Source organism: Pistacia vera, unplaced genomic scaffold (assembly GCF_008641045.1).
Source record: "Pistacia vera cultivar Batoury unplaced genomic scaffold, PisVer_v2 Contig32, whole genome shotgun sequence".
Classification (NCBI taxonomy): Eukaryota; Viridiplantae; Streptophyta; class Magnoliopsida; order Sapindales; family Anacardiaceae; genus Pistacia; species Pistacia vera.
In genome coordinates this window covers 632,057-634,306 of record NW_022196135.1, presented here as the reverse complement: position 1 = coordinate 634,306, position 2,250 = coordinate 632,057, and the positions used below count along the sequence as shown (strand labels likewise).

Here is a 2,250-nt window from a genome sequence, read left to right as displayed (position 1 = left end):
AGGCTCACTTTTCAAACTACTCTCCACTAATGTAGAATGATCACACTACCTCGGATCAATAGGTCTTTATTAAGCTTGTTACGTTAGGCTAGGTTATGAGGTTATGAAAGAATGGAAAAGATAAGCAAAAATAAGAGACTCAATCCTATTTCTTTCAAACACTTTCATTCAAGCACCACCATTCTTCTTTACACCCCACTTTTTCCACCCTTTATCAAAAATAATTTAATTGCATCATTTATACTTTGCAATGTTTCTCAATAAATTTCCTTTTTTCTTTCTTTCTTTCTTCTCTATTTTTCTTTTCTTCTCTTTTTTTTTTTTTTTTTTTTTCAATTCTTTTTTTTATTCGGAAGAAAGAAATGAAAGCTAAAAATGCTACCCCAACTCTTTATTGAAAAACACTCCACAACCCCCAACCTCTTCTTTTGAGCACATTTGGAATAAATTGACAATTTTCACAAACCTTCACCCTCACTTCTTTAATTGCTCTCACCAATCTTGTACTTAGATTAAGTCTCTTAAAAATTAAAGGGTAGGAATGTGTTTTTGGCTCAAAATAATGGTGGGTTAATGTAGGTTACATGAAAGAAAATCAAGGCTAAATGTGTTTAATAATGGCTCAAAGGGGTAACTAGCGATAATTTAAATAAAGGGTTGGCTTGAAAGGCTCAAACGATCCAAAGATAGCCTAAATCATATCCTAAGTAATGTGCATTCTAGGATTTCGCCTCAAGTAGTTATCAAGTGAGTTCTAGAATTTGTTGAGATCACAAAAATGTCTATGAAAATTCATACATAACAAACATCACTAAGCCTTAAGACTAACCAACCAAATCATACCACATAGCATGAGAGTCTCAAACTAGATGAAACTAATTATTCAAAATTACCCCTAAACCTAAGCAACATTTAACATCTTCTAAACATCACATGTTATCACAATTATAATCATATCATTGACACATAAATTAATCCGAAAAACTAAAAAAAATTAATCCTAAAAACATGCAAACACTAAAACAAACTACAGCAACAACAAATGCAAACACACAAATATAAACACATACTTAGACATACCAAAGAATTAATATTTCTATGTCCCACCCCCAACCTCAATTAGGCAATGTCCTCATTGTTCTATTAATCGGTATTAAACAAAAATCATTAGGAAAAACGAAAACTAACACAACTCAATGCGTTGCCTCCCATGTAGCGCTTTGTTTAACGTCGTTAGCCTGACATTGTTCTTTGCTTACCTTCCATGTTCGTTGGTTCATGGAGAGGTACTTCATCCAATTGTTCCATGAATGGCTTTTAGTATGGCTTTAGACGATGGCCATTGACCTTGAAGTCTTTCCTGGTCTTCATGCTCTTAATTTCCACTGCACCATTGGGAAAAACATTAGTAATCACAAAAGGACCAACCCAACGGGAACGTAACTTATCGGGAAAAAGTTTAAGACGTGAATGGAATAGAAAAACTTTTTGTCCAGCTTCAAAATGCTTTCGCTGGATCATTTTATCATGGAAGGCCTTTGTTTTGTCCTTGTAAATGCGTGAACTTTCATAAGCTTCATTCCGTATCTCCTCAAGTTCATTCAATTGCAATTTTCGTTGTTCTCCCGCTGCGTCTAGTTTCATATTGCATTGCTTAATTGCCCAATAGGCTCTATGCTCTAATTCAACGGGAAGGTGACATGGTTTACCATAAACCATTCAGAATGGGGACATTCCAATTGGTGTCTTATATGATGTCCTATACGCCCACAATGCGTCGTCAAGTCACAAGCTCCAATCTTTCCTATTTGGATTCACGGTTTTCTCTAAGATGGACTTGATTTCTCGATTAGAGACTTTGGCTTGTCTACTCGTTTGTGGCTGGTATGGCGTAGAGATCTTGTGGGTGACATTGTATTTCTTCAAGGTAGCCCAAAATGTACGGTTGCAAAAATGAGTGCCCCCGTCACTAATTATGGCTCTAGGTGTTCCAAACCTTGCAAAAATTTTAGATTTTACAAAATCTACAACAACTTTAGAACCATTAGTTTGGGTGGCCTCTGCTTCTACCCATTTAGACACATAATCAACAGCAAGTAAGATATAAAAGTAACCATAAGAAGACGGAAAGGGTCCCATGAAATCAATACCCCATACATAAAAAATCTCAACAAATAAAATCGGATTTTGGGGCATTTGATTTCTTGGGCCTAAATTACCTGAGCGTTGACATTTATCACATGTTTTGCA

General features: G+C 35.5%; 1 protein-coding gene across 1 annotated transcript; it reads right to left on the bottom strand.

The window, feature by feature from the left end:
- Positions 1-1,317: 1,317 nt before the first annotated feature.
- Positions 1,318-1,719, bottom strand: LOC116136797. Its single transcript, XM_031422467.1, has one exon. The coding sequence runs from the start codon at positions 1,717-1,719 to the stop codon at positions 1,318-1,320; it is 402 nt and encodes a 133-aa protein (XP_031278327.1).
- Positions 1,720-2,250: the final 531 nt, after the last annotated feature.

Coding starts and splice junctions, on each gene's coding strand:
- LOC116136797 (XM_031422467.1), bottom strand. CDS start 1,719: ATGGTTTATGGTAAACCATGTCACCTTCCCGTTGAATTAGAGCATAGA.